Source organism: Crassostrea angulata, chromosome 8 (genome assembly GCF_025612915.1).
Source record: "Crassostrea angulata isolate pt1a10 chromosome 8, ASM2561291v2, whole genome shotgun sequence".
Taxonomy (NCBI): Eukaryota; Metazoa; Mollusca; class Bivalvia; order Ostreida; family Ostreidae; genus Magallana; species Magallana angulata.
Window position 1 is genome coordinate 15,538,928 of NC_069118.1, and position 19,762 is coordinate 15,558,689.

The 19,762-nt window shown below is 32.0% G+C and overlaps 2 protein-coding genes across 2 annotated transcripts; both read left to right on the plus strand.

Moving 5' to 3' along the window:
- Window positions 1-7,782: 7,782 nt before the first annotated feature.
- Window positions 7,783-8,424, plus strand: LOC128160707 (uncharacterized). The gene is made up of 2 exons (XM_052824061.1): window positions 7,783-7,890; window positions 8,030-8,424. The coding sequence occupies exons 1-2, from the start codon at window positions 7,851-7,853 to the stop codon at window positions 8,422-8,424; spliced, it is 435 nt and encodes a 144-aa protein (XP_052680021.1). The 5' UTR covers window positions 7,783-7,850.
- Window positions 8,425-12,076: 3,652 nt separating this feature from the next.
- LOC128161376 (uncharacterized) lies at window positions 12,077-17,987 on the plus strand. The gene is made up of 7 exons (XM_052824657.1): window positions 12,077-12,235; window positions 13,758-14,028; window positions 14,431-14,627; window positions 14,900-15,193; window positions 15,394-16,002; window positions 16,234-16,325; window positions 16,945-17,987. Exons 1-7 carry the CDS (start codon window positions 12,077-12,079, stop codon window positions 17,219-17,221), a joined length of 1,899 nt encoding a protein of 632 aa, XP_052680617.1. The 3' UTR covers window positions 17,222-17,987.
- The last annotated feature ends 1,775 nt before the right edge of the window (window positions 17,988-19,762 follow it).

Here is a 19,762-nt window from a genome sequence, read left to right on the forward strand (position 1 = left end):
TTTACAATCTGATAAAAACCCGATCTTGGAATCGCTTCAACAATAATATGTAGTTGTACAAAGATCTGAATACACCGTATATGGTCACGTCTGCGTCAAATTTGGTTTAACAAATCCATGCGTCGCTAGTAAAAAGTTTTCCATATATACATGTATATATTAACCAATACTTTAAACAGTTACAAATGGTCACTTCCAAAGAAAAAAAAATTGCGATTAAACATGGTATTCTAGAGTACCACTTAAATAGGTTAACGACTACATGTACATATACATGGAAACGTCTGTCATATACTTATGGGTCATTTTTTTACATCGTGGGTAAGTCTGTTTGTATGATTTTGCAGATAATTAATTGTAGAACAGAATGGTACAAAACACTTGTCCGCTTTTTCTCCCTTTAAAGCTAACATATTTGCAGTTCACGGAATGATTTACTCCACGTAATTTGAGATTAAATAAGATTCCAAGTGTGTTATAATTAAACTAGTACTATATGGTATAAACTTTATGGCATACACAAGTATATATTTTGGTAATTTTGTCGCAGAAACAATAAAGTGACTGTGGGTGTAATGTACATCGTCGCAAATCACGGTCGATATGTACAATTCTGTCTGGAGGAGAAAGCCATGCAGACTACAGATCGTAGCTTAAGACGATGATGTGTGTGTTTTTTTTAAAGATATTCAATTTCAAATGAATTAAATTTTTTGAGTGGTATTGAACACATTATACCGGTATCTTGAACATTTCGTTTAAAAACGATATTTTCTTTGAGAAATGTACGTGTTTACTTTGTTGTGTCAATATGTTTGGATAAGTGTCAACTTCGTTATGCAATAAGTCATATTTGTTCTTTAAAATTAACCTAACTCAAACAACGAAATAAAACCTGCAACACAAAAAATCAATCAAATCAATCTCATTTGTTTACCTTTAAAGGCGATATATTCTAGTAAGTAAACAGAAACAGAAGACGGCTTTGCCGTTACCCTCCCCCTGGAGGAACAGCTGCTGGCGGAGAGATTTCCTATGATGGGGGAACGAGTGTACAGGCAACACTTAGCCTAGCACTCCGCTCCAAGAAAATGACATACTGTCTTGAGTACATGCCGTTCGTGAATCAGTGGGCGTAGACTAGAAATAAATCTCTACGATTTCATTCAATGTAATTATTATACTCTTACTGCCTGCTTAAAATACTTCGGTGACTGATATGTCCCATGAACATATTTGTTTCGAAAGCATTTGATGATCGACTATAATTTGGTTCGAGCATATTTAACATGTCAATAAATATAATTGGATTAGGAAACAGTTACTGTAAATTCCCTATTTTACGCGGGTACTTATTTCCGCGATTCCGGTGTTTTGTATCAAATTGCGTGAATATAAAATCGCGATCAGCAATTTTTTGTTATAATTTTCTTTAGTTCAAAACTCTCTGAAAAATAAAAGCGAGATTTTAAAATCCTCGAGGGTTGCTACTCGAGAACTCTTACTGCATGCTTAAAATACTTCGATGACAGATATGTCCCATGAACATATTTGTTTTGAAAGCATTTGATGATCGACTATAATTTGGTTCGAGCATATTTAACATGTCAATAAATATAATTGGATTAGGCAACAGTTACTGTAAATTCCCTATTTTACGCGGGTACTTATTTCCGCGATTCCGGTGTTTTGTATCAAATTGCGTGAATATAAAATCGTGATCAGCAATTTTTTGTTATAATTTTCTTTAGCCCAAAACTGTCTGAAAAATGAAAGCGAGTTTTTAAAATCCGTGAGGGTTGCTTATCGACATTTTACGCGGAAATCTCTCTCTCTCTCTCTCAATATCTATGTTGTATATTAAGTGCAATAGTTTGGACTGATAAAAAATACAAAATTCATGTATTCTTGTATCTTAGATTTTCAAACCCGACATGATGCAGTTAAAAGATGAAATTTTTTAAAACTTTGATAATCATAAAGTGCAACAGCAATCTTGTACATGTATAAGTCATTAAATTTGAATGTGATAGTGAACATGAATCTGTAAATATGTTAAATCGTGTTTTATATATGACACGTATGCAAAAACTTTTATTCAGCTTTTAAGTTACTTTTTTAAAAACCTGTCACAAAGTAATGGTGGTGCATTTATTTACTCATGTATTGGTAATGTAATGCATTACTTCAAGAAAATCAAGTATTTGTAATAGTAATTTAAAGCCCAAATTCATGAAGTAATGGTAATGCAATGCATTACTTTAAAATGTAATTTGTCTCAAGCCTGGCCTATATATTAGCTTTCTCCATAACTCCAATTTTGAAGTTTTCTAAATTCAATTGTGTGAGGTTGAAATGTATGAACATCGTTTATATTAAGAATTAAGAGTTATCAAGAACACGAACATTTCTTCTATTTTCCTATATCATGGATCATTCTACATTTTAGAGATAAGAATATACTAATAATTGTTTGGACAAATTGTTTTAATATGGTGCATAAGATATATTATTTTTCAGAATGAATTAATGGTGTTCAGAAAAAGTATATATTATTTACGTATAATTACAAAATGTTATTGATGCTTACTGTCTTATTGTTATATGCACCAATTCATTTGAAATCTTTATTATTGTGTTTTTGGTCAAGTTATTTTCTACACAAAAACAGTTCTTTCATTTTGATGTGGATTTTTGGATTTACATGTACAATGTAGTTCTACTTAATGTCTTAAAAATTTGATATATTATATTCTGTGATTCATATACTTGTAAAAAGTGACAAATTTTTACTGTTAAATACTCTTTAAATAAGTGTCTTAATCAGGAGATTTAATTAGTGTCTGTGATAGATAATTAATTAAAATGACACACGATTGTGTGCTACTAGTACTCGAACAAAATTTTTTTGATTGACATTTTTGTGTCGTAAATCATTCTCGTTATTGTCTTAAAACTTACTGATTTGTACCCAACCTAGACGAAGTCAGGTGGATTTTATGCTTAACCCTCAACGTCTGCATACAGTAAAAGCTTTTGGAGCGGGTCCCATATCTAAGTTTATACTGGTCCTATTTTCACCAAACTTGCATAGATGGTTATGCATGTTTTGATACTCAATATGCACTGGACATGATTGGATGTTAAAAATTAACCAACGGTTTGGATGCTGGAGGAGGTTAAGGTCTTTGGAGCAGCTAACTTAAAGTTTTAGGAGCAGGTACCTTTTGACATCTTACTATCTGATGAATACAACAGATTTGCAAATATTAGCCATATGTTTCGGAAGCTGTAAAAGATTACCGTTTTATACCTCAAACAAAGTAACAGAATGTGAATTGTTTTAAAATCATGTCGATTTCACCTCTTATTGCCAGTCTAAACGGTTGTATTACCTCAAGTGTTAATTTCTAAGAACTCAATGCGGATGTTCCGTGGACCTTCCTTATACATTTGCTCTGCATGTTCTTGCATTTGATAAAGAATGATATGAATAACCAAACTAAATTGCCCTTAAAATTAAAAGAATGTCATACTATACGATATTTTATAAATAAGAAACGTGAGTTTCACGTCTCTCTCTCTCTCTCTCTCTCTCTCTCTCTCTCTCTCTCTCTCTCTCTCTCTCTCTCTCCAGAAGAAACAACTCATACATGAACATTCATTTTGTTTCTAAATTTCATTTATAGTTTTGACAGGCCAATAATATGTTTATAATATATCTGTTAGCAAAAAGTATAAAAGAAATATAACAAAAATTACACCATAATTACATGATATGAAAAAGATGTTTTTTTTAGTTACGGCGGTTTTTTTTCCCCATTTTTATAGGATTAATGCAAAGGGTGTAGTATTCGCAAGCTTATCTTTTTTTTAAAGAAAATTAGGGAGCAAGCGCAATAGTACGCAAGCCATTGGGGCCCATTGGGGCCAGTTCATTAAATCAATTAATTAATATTGCGGTAAATCGCAATAGTTATTGCGTTTTAATGCAATGTTTTGCGTTTATTCGCAATGTGTTTTGGGTTTAAACGCAAAAGATTGCGATAAAACGCAATAACTTTTGCGATCAAACGCAAAGTGGATTGCGTTTAAACGCAAAGTTTTGCGTTTAAACGCAAAGTATTGCGTTTAATCGCATTATTATTGTGTTTTAACGCAAAAAAATATTGCGTTTAAACGCAAAGCTATTATTGCGTTTAAACGCAATATGTTTTGCGAATAAATGCAAAATTTTTTGCGATTAAACGCAATAAATTTTGTGATTAAACGCAATAATTTTGCGATTAAATGCAATGCTTTTGCTATTAAACGCAATGATTTTTGCGTTTAATCGCAATTAATTCATTTGCTTATATATACACTTAGTTTATGTACCTTGATTTGATGACAACACTTAACACATCACAAAGACTCAATTTCTGGTTTTCATTTGGACTAACTTATAATGAAATAGTAAGCTGTCATAACTTGAAAGCATCATACACTTCTAAGCAAACTTGAATGGAACTTGCACAAACAGTTGCATTGATGGCTATACTATGAAAATTTATTGTCATAGATATTACCAAATTGAATAGGTGATATCACCTTTTCAAAAAGTAAAATCATCTATTTGAATAGGTGATTTCATCAATTTGAACTCAAAGAGTGATATATACATCATTTTTCTTTTCAAATATGTGACATCCCTTGTTCAAATCACAAGAAAAAAAAGGTGATTGATAGGTGATACTCAGTAATACCTATTCTAATAAATGCTATCACTTTTTGAATAGGTGATATCACTAATTCAAATCAGTGATATGACAATTACAATAAATGTCAAATCAGTCCGTCATATTGAATAAACATTATCACTTTAATTTGACAATGATATAATGAAGTATTATGGATGGCAATTATGTGTATGTGCGGACTATTTGAATTTATTGAATTAGTAATATTCGATTTATGAGAAACAATCTGAAAAACAAATTAGAAATAGAGGAGAGAGTAGGACGAGAGAAGCTAGAAATGTCTAACATTACGTTTAATGAACAGATTGACGGATGGTTGTGGCATAACATAAGTATGTCATAAACCTCTTTTTTTGGTATGAATAGAAAAAGTCATGTTTAAATTGAAAAACAGTTTTGCAATAAAACGCAATAATCGTTGCGTTAAAACCCATTACCTTTTGCGATTAAACGCAACGATTATTGCGTTTAATCGCTAAATCATAGCGTTTAATCGCAAAAACGTTTGCGTTTATTCGCAAAAAATTATTGTGTTTAAACGCAATATTACTTTTGCGTTTAAACGCAATAATGTTTTGCGTTAAAACGCAATACTTTTGCGTTTAAACGCAAAACATTATTGCGTTTAAACGCAAATCTTTGCGTTAAAACGCAATGTTCTTTGCGTTTAAACACAATAGCTTTTGCGTTTAATCGCAATCTTTTGCAAAATATATTGCGATTTAACGCAAAAGATTGCGATTAAACGCAATAATTATTGCGTTTAAACGCAAAATAATATATTCTTACTGCTAAGCTGGCCTCAATGAGCTTCCGTACAATAGGCTGTAAGAATCACATTAAAAAAGTTCATTAGGAATTTCTTTCGAATATCTCTAGCTAATTCTTGTCTTTGTTTTAAACTATGGCAACATATCATAAGAAAGTAAAAAAAAACTGTTATGAATTCTCTTGATGTAAAATATATATGTGTTGTATAATTGCCTACGCAATTAAAAAAGTGCTGGCTTTACTATCGTATCAAATATCAATAGCAATTAATATTACGATAAATTCAGACATTACAGGAAGCGTTGAAATGTGATGATGCCAATTTTGTAAGTAAGCTTTTATAATTTCTAAAATAATCGTTTAAGAGGAAAATCAATTTAGATAAGCAATTGACAGACAGTTGAAAAATATAATATTCTTATAATATCTTGGAATTATATATGATGTGCATTTTAGTAAACACGTCAAACATTACAACATCGATAAATAAATCCGAGTCATAGATCAAAGTCTCAGTAATTATATATGCATGGAAAACATAACATGGGTAAATTGTAATTTGGGGGCTTGTAGAAAAACTAAACATTCGTTTGATGGATTTTGAAGCATGTTTCAGTATATCATCTAGAATCTTTCTTACATGAAAATGCTTAGACATGAACGTATTGTGTTGATAAATAACTTTACAATCGTTAGTTTATATTTTATTTCCGTCCTTGATATTACAGCTTTTCCAATGGGTAAATGTTGATGATCAGGGCTCATTCAAAAATAAATTGTAAGATACAAGTAAAATTGAGAATTATTTATAGGAATTTTCACAGATGTTTCACGAATCGTTCAGGTCATAACATCTTAAAAGATATATTGTTATATAATTTAAACGGATTATTAATATTTTCAAATATTTTAGCCCCACATTTTATTGTCCTCTTTCTCATTCGGTATTTTATCTTTTGAACAATGACTAGCCTCAGGAAACACGTTCTGTTAGCGTTTCGCACGCATATTATAAGCAAAACTGTACTATATCTAACATATTAAATACCGTACGGAATGGTCTACATTAAGCTATGATGGAAATCTCTTACATGAAAAATCTCTTACATTAAAAAATTACACAAAACCAAACAAACAAACCAGGAATGGTCCCAAGAATGTTGAGTCGTTTATCCGCTTGTCTATTACATTAAACATTATAGCCGTGGTTGATAATACAACTTTTATTGCAACACATTTAAGTGCATGGAGACATTGGAAAAATCATTCCATTTGGTATCTCTACCTACTAACCCAAATCTTAACTCGGCATACATTTCCAAACATTTTGCCTATTTTTCACTTTCAACGTACTTAGATCCAACCCTAATTGGTTCTTTAAAATCATACGTCATTATATTATTGTTATTCATTATTAGTGATTATTTCAACCGACATACGTCATAGGTATGAAGTATAATCTATCCTTTTACAATGTATACCAGCTTTATAAAATGATCAATATATCATAGATGCAAGCAAAAGTGTTTGTATCAAATTGATGCTAATATAATTGGTACATGCAAGTCATATATTACATGCATATGTCATTGGCGTTACCATGTACTTTTAAATTTCTTTTATGAGATAAATAGCAAAGATGGATAAACTTTGATTATCTTAATTGACATGTATGTTATTCCTGTCTATTAACAAGCTTTAAAAAAAGCATTTCATTTCTTTACAAAACAAATATTCATTTTATAATATTTTTGTCATTGGTATTACATGAGCATGTCATTGGCGTTACTATTGTAACGAAAATTCTTTCTCTGATACACAGCGCTATGACAAAAGTATTCGCGATATATCAAAATGGCGTAAGTTAACAATGATGTGCTTCATAGAAACAAACGTCTAAAATATGATTAACTATTAGTTCAACTTGCCTAATATTTGGTGAGATGACCATTTGATTTTATATATTAAGCTTAATATTGAACCAAAAAATGATTACAGAATAGTATATATTTAAAGACTGTTAAATTGTTATACTCAAGACCTATAATAAGTTAAGCAGGTCTTCAAATATAATTGAAATACAGAGGTTTTGTTTTTGGTTTTGCTTAAGTAAGTCTATATTTTTAAATGTTATTTAGTCTTGATGTTGACTTCATTTATGACATAATAATTAATATGTTAAATACATGAAGTAAACCTTTTTCTGAACTCGCAATAAACAATGAATCTACAATGAAAATGATATTAAATCACTTATTGCTTGAATATAAATCTTTTTTTAGATGCTGATTACCATAATACACAAATTAGATAATTTATTTCTCATCAATTGAAACAACAATGATTTTACTCTATGTGTGGATATTGCTTGTTGGAGAAGGTGTGTTAATATTTAATTGAAATTTGTGTTCTTCAAATAGATTAAGCAAATCGGAGGATCGTGAAGCAAACAGTTTATCTCATTGATTGCATTTATCATTATTTAATTTTTTTTTTTAAAGTGATTTTTTTTTCTGCAGCATTTAGTTTCATATCTATAAAGGTTGAATCTCCTGTTGTGAAGATTGATAAATCAGATATAGACATCAGGTGTATCGTTGATGGTACCTACCTATCTAAGGTTATCAGTATTCAACTGAAGAGATCTAGCAAAAGAGTTGTGACTGTACGGCAAAACAGCGTCGTCTGGGATGCAGCGTTGGAAAATAAAACCGGGGTCACAGTCAATGCGTCAGTTAGCAATGTCATGTCATCGTATCTACATTTGGAGATTCCAAAGACAGTGGTCAGATATCCAGAGGACATGGGGTCGTATCAGTGCTTTCTGGCCGCTGTAGACTCACTCGGTGGATTGGTAATAGATCACTCTCTGATTGTGAATATAACAGGTCAGTACACACACATGCATGTATAAAGAAATAGGGAATTCATAGCATATTAAAACATAAGAAATCATTATGTGATTTTTTTATGTAACAGTACCATATTGTAATTTTGAAATGTGTAGGTTTATATAGCGACGTTGTAATCAGATTCGTAAAAATGAAAGTCCATATGCGTTCATTCAATTTGGACTAGCTTTATCGTATTATAGTTCCGGGCTAAGTTAGATCTCTAAACTCTGGAAATACTCTCAACTTGATTCTTGTTGATTTCATAAATACATGTAGGAATGAGTTGCATGTAATACTTAAAATTTATTCTTTTTTATCTATTTGTACTTTGATAGATTTAATTATTAGTTTTAATTTATTTGATAGATTTGAATAATTTTGACAATATTAATAATCAAACTTATCAAAACGTGGATGTAGAATGTTTTATATATATATATATATATATATATATATATATATATATATATATATATATATATATATATATATATATATATATAATCAAAATTATATAGTGAAAAAAAAAATATTTTTGTATATCATAATAATACTTGTTGAATATAACTAATGAAATGTTATTAACCTCCAATGAGAAATTGTTTAAGCTTCACTTATGTTTTCAGTTTCATCATACATGTATTAGCATGCATACGCCAATAATTGATATAATTCTTGTGGATTGATTTTATAGGTTTTTCTGCATCTACATTTCAAAGCACTTCAGATAGCTACTTCTCTCTGACGAACCAAAATAGTACGAAGGAGATCTCCCCGTGTACATGTAGCAATGGTAACTCACTTACACTGTATATGCAATCATGCCATTTAAAATTAGGAGATTTAACACTATTCTCTCAAAATAATTAGAGATCACTACTTTAACTACGTCAACACGTTTAAAACCGAGCTCTTGCAGAATTATTTCAAAAAGTAGTTTCACCAATGTGTGCGTTCCATCTTGCAATATAGTTGAACTCTCACATATCTTGCAAGTCATGAAAGTTAATAATAATTAATTTTGATTTGCAACCTATTTAAAACCACATCTTTGAATCGCTGTAACAATATGTAGTTCTACAAAGATATAAATCCACCATATATGGTCACGTCTGCGTCAATTTTCGTTTAACCAATCAATACGTCGCTATAAAAAAGTCTGTCACAAGTTATTGCTTCCATCAATGTTTGATGATTTTTAATAAAAATACACATAATTAGCTGTGAAAAAAATACAATTGAAGTCGATGAAAAGGAATATATCCAAGATATCTTCATTGAACAATTATCCCTTTTCACTCTCAAAATTTCACAGGAACGAAAACAATTTTCTTACGGAGATCTATAATGGGAAATGTTCTTTTCTCCATTCGGAAGTACTTGGGATACCTCGCGCAATTTTTTAATGTTATCATCCGGGCTTATTTATGGCTGATGCAATGCAAAATCTCCGTAGAGTTTCAATTTTGGGATGTGTATTGAAACCTGAAGCGGTAGAGGGGGCGTTTCAAAACAGATAATCTGGACATTTTTCATATTAGTGGATGAACGTAGTTTGAGCACAAAGGTATTTACTATTATTGAAATATCAAGCAAAAAGTGGTGGAAGCAAAAACTCTGGACAGTGTACAGTAAAACGTTTGCCGCCGGTATTCTATATTTTGTAAAAGGTTAACGACTACATGTATATACATGGAAACGTTTGTCATATACTTATGGGTTTTTCTTTAAATTCGTGGGTAAGTCTGTTGATGTGATTTTGCAGATAATTTTGAGATAAATGCGTTGGTTTACTCCACGTAATTTGATTTGAAATAATATAAGATACCAAACGTGTTATTATTATACTACTATATGGTATAAACTTTATCGCAGAAACAAGTATACATTTTGGTAAACTTTATCGTAGAAACAAGTTTACATTTTGGTAAACTTTGTCGCAGAAACAATAAATTGACTGGTAACATCGTCGCAAACCACGGTCAATATGTAAGATTCTATCTGGAGGAGAGAGCTATGCAGACCACGGATCGTAGCTTAAGACAATGCTGTGGGCAAGACTGTTATATTTTAAAGATACACAAAATAACTGATGGTATTAATGTTGGAAATTCAGCCTAAAATTATCTCAGCTTATCTCATCAGAAAATTACTACAAATGCTGCGGCAAAAAAAAAAATGAATAAAATAAAGTAAAATAAAAAGAATTAAATGATTCTTAAGTTTGGTTTCTGTGCATGTTGGAGTGTGTTTTGTTATCAATTAGGCCTACCTACAAGTTGCATGGTCTGTCGATCTTTCTTTTTTTTTCAAGAAACTTGATTTTCTTGTGATGAATGAAAAATAATAATGAAAGGAGAAATACCCGAAAAAAGTCAATGCTGGTTGTGATCCTGTATCTAATTTACAATTTAAAGGCTGACAGAGGCATTTCAACTTTATATATACAGTGATATCATACTCATTAGATTAAAATTGCTGCCGCTGTGAAAAAAAATGTGTTATATTTAAGCCAGTTTGGTGGACTGCTGCCCCCCCCCCCCCCACTTTTTTTTTTTTTTTTTTTTTTTTTTTTTAACAAATATTGTGACCCTAGCTACGCCACTGAAATTCTGAAAAAAAAGCTGCTCAGGTGGGCAATGTTGCCACAAGCAGGGACGTATATATACGTCCCTGCCACAAGCCTCGTGTGATGTGGAAATTTCAATCGGGTTCAAAATACAGGCACCGATTTATTTCAAAGTGAAAGTTGGGGAATTCTGTTTATGTGGATTGTATTGACGATTACCAAGAAGTACTGTAAGATGAAGGCGTGTGTATTGAACAAGAACATGTTTATGAGTTTGTGAATATATTTTGACAGATTCAATGAAAAAACCAGGTAAGCTAGATAAAGTATTTAGCTTGATAAAGAGATTGTGCTGGACCTGTTCTACGTGCTATGATATTCATGTTCATGCAATCTGAATCAGTGTACATTAACATGGTTAAGGGGCATGGTCACGATTTTGGTCAAATTCTATTTTTCTGTTTTTATCATTAAAGTTTTTGGAACGCATATCTAATGATAATATCAAATATGAGAGTCGGTCATCGAGTTATAAGCAAGATACAGGGCTCACAATTCTTTGTCATGTAGACAAGGCTCGTGCCCTGTTTTTGTTTACATAGGTTCAATATAGCAGTAAAAACTCTTTTTTAAGCTGTTTGTCTACCAATTTATTCATTTTAAGCATAAATAAACTGTTACTAAATTTTAACACATTCATTTTAATTGGTCTAAAACTGGAATTTTCACTTCTACATTCAAAATTAAACAAAAGCTTTGTTTACAGAGCAAAGGATTTAAAGCTTTGTAACTCGCTTATAACTCAATGAATAACACTCAAATTTTGGTTGCCTATTAAAAATACTCAATAAAGTATTGTAAACATTAAAATCGAAATAATATTTTTTGACAAAAATTATGACCATGCCCGATTAATGCACGAACTATTGTCAGTTCATAGATAAACAAATATATTGTTATGTAGACCTACGTTAAGTTAAAAATAAAACAAGACAACTTGAAAAGCACAAAACTAAGTTTTAATTACCGGTAATAAAAGCTAAAACAAAAACCCAAAAAACAGAACATGAACATGTGTAATTATATTTATTTCATAGGGGAGAATGGAAGGACATAACATCCCCCTGCACCCTCCAGTTATGGTGTCCCCTACGCTGTCCCCTACGCCTTTAGCTCAGAACTTCCTACCACAACCTATAGGAATCAGCAGTCAGGAACTGCAGAGCCTTCTAGCAAAGCCTGCCAAGGAATTACCTGTCCAAGTAAGTACACAGCAAAGCATTGATGAACTGCATTTAACTACTTGCATTGGAGTTTACATTTTAATAGGGGTGTCAGATGGTATTTCACATTAAGGGCGGCAATTTGATGGAAAAAAGGGGTGAAAGGAATTTGACTCTTTTTCTCTTTTACTGCTTTTTTTTTTTTTTACAAAGAAATATAAACAGAGAGTAGGGTCCAGGGTGATGTTCAGTTATATTAATAATTAATAGTCTGACCATTTGTGCTATTTGGAAGAGCACCTGACTAAATAGGAACCAGGTTGGGGGTCAGACTACATATAGGTTTTAAAATGCATTGGCCTGGTTAATCATGCCCCCCCCCTCCCCCCCACCCCCACCAGCAACAATTTGCAGTTGTAGTATTTATATGAAAAGCATGTCATATACTTGTATACTGTAGAATCATTTTTTTTTTGTGGGGGGGGGGCAATGTTTGTGGGTAGTCAAAATTTTCCTGGAGACGTAATTTCGTTGGTAGTGTAATCAGGATATTTTTAAGAAATATGAAACAAATGATTGTATATATACCTTCATGGGGATGTAAATTTGTGGGCAAGGGTTACCAACGAAAACCACAAATAATGGTCCTCCACAATCAATGATGATTCCACAGTAGTACATGTAGATTTAGTGGTTTGATTTTTTGAATATCAGTTTGTGCATCATAGACATTCTGGAGTGAATTTCATTTGTCTGATTAATGCAATTTGATAAATATGGTAGTTTAATTAGGGTAGATTTACAGAGTCAAAGCAATGCCATAATAATGTAATGAAGAAAAGGGGTTTTTTAAAGGCTTTACAGAATTTTAAATAATGCACTTGCCAAGAAATCAAAGAAAAAATGCCTAGGTGTTTAAAAATCTTTTCGATGAATTTCATGATCATATTTGACAATGTGCATTTTCAATATAATGTGTTGGTTCATAACAAAGGAATTAAAAAAAAACTGGGTCAAAGTTTGTTTAAAAAGTTGTACCAACAATAAATTATTATTCATGCATGTATAGTATGCAAGATCTTAGATAACATTCATTTTTTTCTTCTCCAGTTTACCTCATTCACAAGTATTGTATAAATCAAATGCATTTATACTATAAATGTCATTGACAAGATCCATTTAATGAAAGGTTTATCAAATGTGGGATATAAATTTCTTCAATGATTCTTCATAACATCAGCTTTGTTAAATAGTGTGTATTGGGGCTTAAATGTTTGGTAAACACAATAAAAAATCATGTTTTAAAGTGTCATTTTCTATGAAATATGAAGAAAACAAGGAACAAATGCTGGAGCTAAACATCCATTGTAAAATTATGCTTCTATTATACATGATTATTATTGCATTCATGAAATATTGTGGAATTAAAAATGGGATTGTAAATGACAAACTCCTAAATATAATATCTTAGATCTCTTTACATTTGCAATACATTTACCATGAAATAGTAATAACTTGTATGATATTTTTCAACTTAACCATGAAAATTATCTGGTTTCAGGTCTTTTATGAGCTTGGTAATAAGTTACAACCCCTGAATAATGGGATAAGAACTGGCGACTGGGTCCATCTTGCAGAGCTGTTAGGCTTCTCCCGACAACAGATTGACCATTTTGAGGTTCGGTCCACCATCCAGCGAGAACCGCCGGGCTTCCTGATGTTGATGGAGTGGCGGTCACATGAGGACAGGAGCACGTTGTTCATCCTGAGGGACACGCTGTGGACCTGTGGGCGCCATGATTGTGTCAGCTTCCTGGACAGGCGTGTGGAAGGCAAGCATACAAACTCATGATCAGTCTTTGGTACACAACATAAAGCACTCCAAAAACTTGGATACGACCCATAACTACAATGCTTTAATGCCTTTAAGTTTTCAATTGAATCAATATTTCATTATTTAGAGTACATATTTTCTCTTTTTATGTGGCCTTTAAAGGTCTTATAAATACTATATTATTTCAAAATTGATTTAAATCGGAGAGAATTCTGAGAACCTCACTGCAAGCTTATAGCTGTAAACCCAAAACAACATTTAAGTTACATAATGATACGGTAGTTCATGATCATACATTGACAGATGCTTGTTCTAGCTCTTACTATACATGATAATATTTCATTTAGCAGAACTTTATACTCATGAAGTTTTTTTAGTCAAGTGATATCTTATCTTATAGAAACCATGTTTATGGATCTCTATTTACGAGTCATTGATGAAGAAAATCGGTTATTACCCATACGACTACTGAAGGTCCGCACTAAATGTGACGCAACAATAAGGGAAAGTATTCAGAATTTCCTCTGTGGAGACTCAGACGATAGTGAATATGAACTTGTGGACACACCCCTTCTGTCAAAAGCAAAGCAATTCAAAGTAAATAATTTTTTTACGAAAATATCTTTACATTTCTCAATGAAATATTTTTGTATTTGTTAATTAGTATAGCACCAGGCATGTTTAGACATTATGATCCAGTTGTGAGACAAATGTACATGTAAATAAATCCTTTATCCCAGATATATGTATATGTTATTGGCAATTATTATTACTTAAAATGTATACATCGCAGCTTTAAAGAGAGACATCAAAATAATGTAAATAACAGGATATGATGTTATTTCAATGTTACTTTATTATTTCAACAGGGTAAACAAATCACTCTGCGAAAAAAGAATCGAACGCGTCCTTGTGTTTCACCAAAAAATTCCCCAAATTATAACATATTGATATCTAGCTCGGAAAACAGCACAGGGGAAGAAAATTCGTCCGATGACCAACTCGGTCAAATAAAGGACTTACCCGAGAACCTTGAAGCTTGTTGTGTAAGTGATAGTGAACCGGAAGTGAACACTCCCAATGCCTGTCCCAACACGATCCGCAAGACTGTGTACATCACAGAGGACTGTGTGTATTGTGGTAAAATCAGGACCGTCAGCCAGGTAAATCCAAACCTCGCTTCTTCGGATAATGTTCCAAAAAATCTTCATATAAAGATTTTAATTGCAACATATACTTATTTATTTTTTCACAGTCTTATGTTAATTAAAAAAAATAAGTATCAGAAGAAAAAGTTTTTATAGTTTTTCAATTATTTCTTTCCGTTTATTATTTTATTTTCTTCATTTTTTTTTTAATTTAGAGACATGTATCGGAAACGTCGTCTGCTGTCAAAACCGGTGTGCATTGCCCCTCGTGTAACTGTCCTTTCCATTCGTCTCCATTAGCAACCAGCGAGCCTCTTTGTAATCAAATTGTAGATCCCAGACTTCGAAATCCATGGCAGGATACTGACAGGTCTTCCCTGAATGTTTCTTCTGAACAAAACTCTGATTCGCTAGAAAGAAATCTTTTCAATACTCCACTTCAACGTTCAAGCCATGGTGACACAGAGCTAACCATAAAAAAACAGCTCTATAGGGTCTCTGCATCAGAAACCATGTTTTGCAACAAACCAAGGGCAATTTCTTGCACACTTCTTCCCCAATCAAACATTCCCAATCAGTGGTGGCAAGGTGGTTTGACAAAGTACGAGGATCCGCCATATATTCCAATGAATTCAGTCAAGCGGCAGAGGTCAGTCTCTGAACCCCCTGAAATGTTATTGGCTGACCTTGACAAAAAATTTGACATATCATTATCCACAAGTAAACGTCGTCCCAAAAGACGGAAAATTGAACTAGTGTACCATGAGATCTGTGAAAATATGAGAAATTTCCCTGGGTGGGACCCTGATGAATCGGAACAGACGGTAAGAAACCGAAAATAAAAATTGACATTTGTATTTACTATTGTAACACAAGGCCCAAGGGCTATGCAACTTAGAAGAGCTCACTTTTGGTCCATGTCGTATTTTCTACTATATTTTCCTTTTCGAAAAAAGTGGGATTTAAGATCAAAAGAGAGGTCGTCTCTTTTTATGGCTACAGAGCCTGTATGCTGTAGAAGCGGAAAACTTATTTGATATTACTTCGTTTACTAGATTGAACAGTCCATGGCCCGCTTCTGTAGAGAAGATGGACACTACGTCATTTGGTTCATGAGGAGTAAACATCGTGTCGTTGTTACAGTCAGGTATGCATTCTCTAAAACAACATAACTAGAACTGTTGTTGCACTCACTCTATTTCATAGTTTTCTGTCTCTGTCCTTTACTATGGAATTGGTTATGAAATTACATGACTTTACGTAATGTGTGCCCACATGAAGTTCGTTGCATGGATTGCGTACATGTATCGTGAAATACATGTACCAGGGTATCGAGGTCTATTACTCATGATAATTTCAATGCTGCAAGAGATTGTTATTTAAAATTGAGTGAAAAACTGATAAGATGAAGCTAAGGTTTTTTTTTTATACATAAAGGGATATTATAATAATAAACGATGTTCTCTAGTACCAAGGATCTTATGATCTTAGCAACACAATCTTTCAGTCAGCTCAAAACACGTGAATGCAAGATTTTAATGTTTCCTTATTTTTTTTAAGTCTTGATTTTTATTTGACAGCCAAAAACGTATGTGGACATTTTTCCAAGATATATAATCATGTAGTTCCAAGCCATATATATTATTTGATAAAAAGTACATCTCAACCCCATTATTTAAAACAATATTACATATGATCTTTCTTCTATGTTATCCTTTTGGTTTCATAGTACATGTACAATTACTTAATCATTCTTTCATTGACAGCCATATGGGGAGGTTGGTTCACTACGCTGTTTTCTCAGAACGCCATGGCGACGGTCAAGATTGGCACTATTTCTTCACAGAGCACTGCTTCACCGACATCCGCTCACTACTGCGCCATCACATGACCAATGGCCTTGAGTCTCAGTCCTCTCAAAATGGCGAAAACCGGAAAGGAATTAGCGCATCACAGAGTCTGCGTGAGAGTCGCCGGGAACAAACCAAGCTGTCTCACGTGACCTTGAAATACCCTCGACGACCTCAACCAATGAAAAAGTAAAACAGATGGTGAAAAAGGAACAAAATAATCTTAAAGAGTAACAAAACAAACCTTGATAAGGATAATGAACGTTACATAAGAAGAGTAACGCTAATCGATCACATTTTATACTTGTTTGTTGATACCTAATCCTTAAGAACTCTGTTATCTTTTTGTTTTTATTTTAATTTTCATTTGTTATTTTTTTTAACACATTACTTACTTTTTACATTTGCACTTTTTGTTGACGACATATACTCAGCATAAACACATGACTTACCCACTTATCATTTTTAACTAGTACACTAGGCTCAGTACGAGCGATTTTTTATTCACTATTAACATTATTCGTTATATTCGATCAATTTATAAGACATTTTTTAAAGACAGGGGTAATTTAACTGACTTTGTTGAGTTCAGTGTTTGTGTAATGGCTAATGTTAACTGTAAAACCAATTAATTTTCTAATTACATTGTAGGGCTGTTGTTTACAATGTTTTCATTGCATGCATACAGCATGTGAGTTGTCTGAAAAATGCTCAAAGCTATACATGCCCATGTAGGTGTTGGCATTTACTCTTAAAAGAGTACTACTATATATATTATTTGTTGTGTTTTTATTAATGTGCTTTAACCTCACTTGTATATATGGAACCACGTTCCCTTTTGTTATATTTTTACAACATTACTGGATATTTATTTACCTATTCAATCTTTAGTCTTTAAATGGCATAATATATACAATGTACCTGTCTTATATTATAAATAAAGTAAAGGTACTGGTACTGTTATAACGTTCGTTTTGATTTTATACAAATTTATGGATTCTAATGGACATTATCGGATGAACAACATTTCACGATTTTCCTTTGACTGTGCTATACTATAAACATTTAGTATTAATCATAAGTTGCAAAATTCTCGAGGTAAATGTAACATCTCATGGATGTACAAACCTTCAGGTAGTCAATCCAGATCTAGGCAGGTTCCTTTAAAAAGAATATAGGCGAACAAGAGAGCGCAAATGCCCATTTGGTTTTGTCGTAAAAAAACAATTTCAATTTTTTTTTTCCAACCAAATATACTAGATTATATTATATTACAAGTTTACAAAAACACCATTTCTAACTACATTCAGTTTTGAATATTTTAACAAACGATAAGAAAAAAAAATTCTAAAGTTTTTGTGGTCTCGAACACACAACCTAAAAACTCTAGCTCTACAATGTTACCTATTGTCTGGTGTTCTAACCACTGAGCCATTTTAGTCACAATGCAACTTCAACCACGAATATATACGGACTAGACGGTTAGATTTTCTTTAAACCTTATGTAGACTCTGACAAAAATATGGAGCCTAGACCCACTCTATAAAAGAAAAGGCATTGAAGTTCTAAAAATGACACTATTTGGACGTGTTGACACGCATACGCCAGTTTAAATCAACCTATTCTAAATATTTCACATATTTAAAGGTTATAAATCGATGTTATGGTAAATATATACTGTTTTCAATAATTTCGAAAGAAATTATGAGATTTGTTCATATTTTAATTTTATAGTATCTTATCTATCTCCATATAGGCAGTTTACACACCTTGTTCACCCATCTTCTTTATTTCTAACTGAAAAATTCGCATTCTTGTATTGTTTATGATATCCGTATATGTTAGTTTAGAAACTTTTTATTGGTTAAAGTTTTCTCGCTGTGATTGTACATGAACATATCATATTTTACAAACGATGTTCAACAGAGTGTTGGTTTTCCTTATCACTACATCAATGAAATCATTGCAATAATATGCCCTATTATTTACAACGTATTTATGTTGAAAAAAAACCCAGGGAAATTGTGTTAACCCCCCACCCCCGCAAAGAGAAGAAGAAGAAAATATTTAAAAGAATTACAAATGATTTTGCCTAGTATGAAGACGTTACTCAATTAGATACGATGCTGAAGTTGGTAAAAATAACGTATGTAAATAAGCTTCTGAAAGTCTTATGGCTAATTAAAACAGATGTGCACTTTTATCATGCACAGTATTAAAAGTATATTTCCCTAAGGTTTTTCTTGAAGTAAAATCTCGTTGATCGTTTAAATTTTATACATGTTTAAATCCTTATTAAAAGTAGATATCAAATATAGATTTTAATATTCAATTCAAACATCTAAAATGCTTTTTGTGGCATACTTGCAATGGCAAAACCAATGATTGTATTAAAAGATGGTAAATCATTTTTTTAAAAACAGTTTTAAAGGTTCTTTAGTACAATGAGGAATTTAGAAAAAAGAATAGATATAAGCTTGATTTGCAAACATTTGTACATGTATATCATACGTAACGTCACTTGAGAAGTATTACTGAGGAAGAGCAAATATGTGATAAAAAAAGGTACAAGTAAATTGCTTCTGTGCTAGTCAAATACTCATTGAAATATCATGTAATTTTTAGGCCGAAAAATAAATTCTAAATACGAGTTTGATGGACACTGAAAATTGGCTGTAATAATTCTTATTTTATTTTAAATTAATCTTCTAAAATCAACAGAGATAGATTCTGA